Genomic DNA, 809 nt, shown 5'->3' with positions numbered 1-809 from the left:
CTATTTAAAAAAAAACACATAATAGAAAATTAAAATTCAGTATAATAGTGTAAAACCATTTTGTGTGTGTTTGCATGTGATGATATCTACAGTATATTCCTGTTTTGTTTTAACCATTTTGGTATAAACCGAAAAAAAATGACTGTGATTTATTTATTCGTTGCAGATTAACTTCTGACCTAAACAAAAACCTGTTCACAGTTAAACGCGTCATAACTGGAGAATAAAATGAAATACAAGACTTTTTATGGAAAAGAGTTCAGTCTTATAAAGTTTATTGACATGAGGAAAACATTGAGATAATGTTTAAATACTCTACACAATAACGTTATTAAACATGCACATGTAAAATAGAATATGCTGTACATAAATATTACATTAGGAAAATAACTCCTCGCTGGTCTAATATCTGATGCAGTGCCTGTGTTTTTGTTTGACCCCAAAACCACAACTTGAGACGCCTTCTAACTGAGGCAAACCTGTCGCTTATAGTGCAAGAAAAGACACTTAAATGGGAATTAATGGAATGCTCGACTCATGGCAGGTGTGGGTCTTTTCAGTATGGCTTCCACAGAGAAAGACAAAGACTCACTGGCTGCCATCTTGGTCCCTACAGGTTTGGACAGAAAGTCTTTGGCGTATCTGTCTGTGATTTTGACGGCCTGAACGTCTTTGGCAGAGCTCTCCCTGAACTTGCGGGCAGCCTCCTCTAAGAACTCTTTGCAATACGGCGCCCTGAGCTCTGGCCCGGCCCCGGCACTGGGTTTTTCACTTAGGGAGTGCTGGATCAGGGAGTGAAAGGAGTTGAG

The 809-nt window shown here is 38.8% G+C and overlaps 1 protein-coding gene across 1 annotated transcript in view; it reads right to left on the bottom strand.

Annotated features, from left to right (window-relative positions):
• Positions 1–518: 518 nt before the first annotated feature.
• dmrt2a (doublesex and mab-3 related transcription factor 2a) overlaps positions 519–809 on the bottom strand; it is a 4,071-nt gene continuing 3,780 nt past the window's right edge. Inside the window, exon 3 of the mRNA XM_062417926.1 lies at positions 519–808. Within this exon, the coding sequence (XP_062273910.1) occupies positions 519–808 (290 nt within the window). The remainder of the gene's footprint in view (position 809) is intronic.

The sequence above is a fragment of the Scomber scombrus genome, chromosome 4 (assembly GCF_963691925.1).
Source record: "Scomber scombrus chromosome 4, fScoSco1.1, whole genome shotgun sequence".
In the NCBI taxonomy this organism is placed as follows: domain Eukaryota; kingdom Metazoa; phylum Chordata; class Actinopteri; order Scombriformes; family Scombridae; genus Scomber; species Scomber scombrus.
This window is presented reverse-complemented; position numbering and strand designations above follow the sequence as displayed.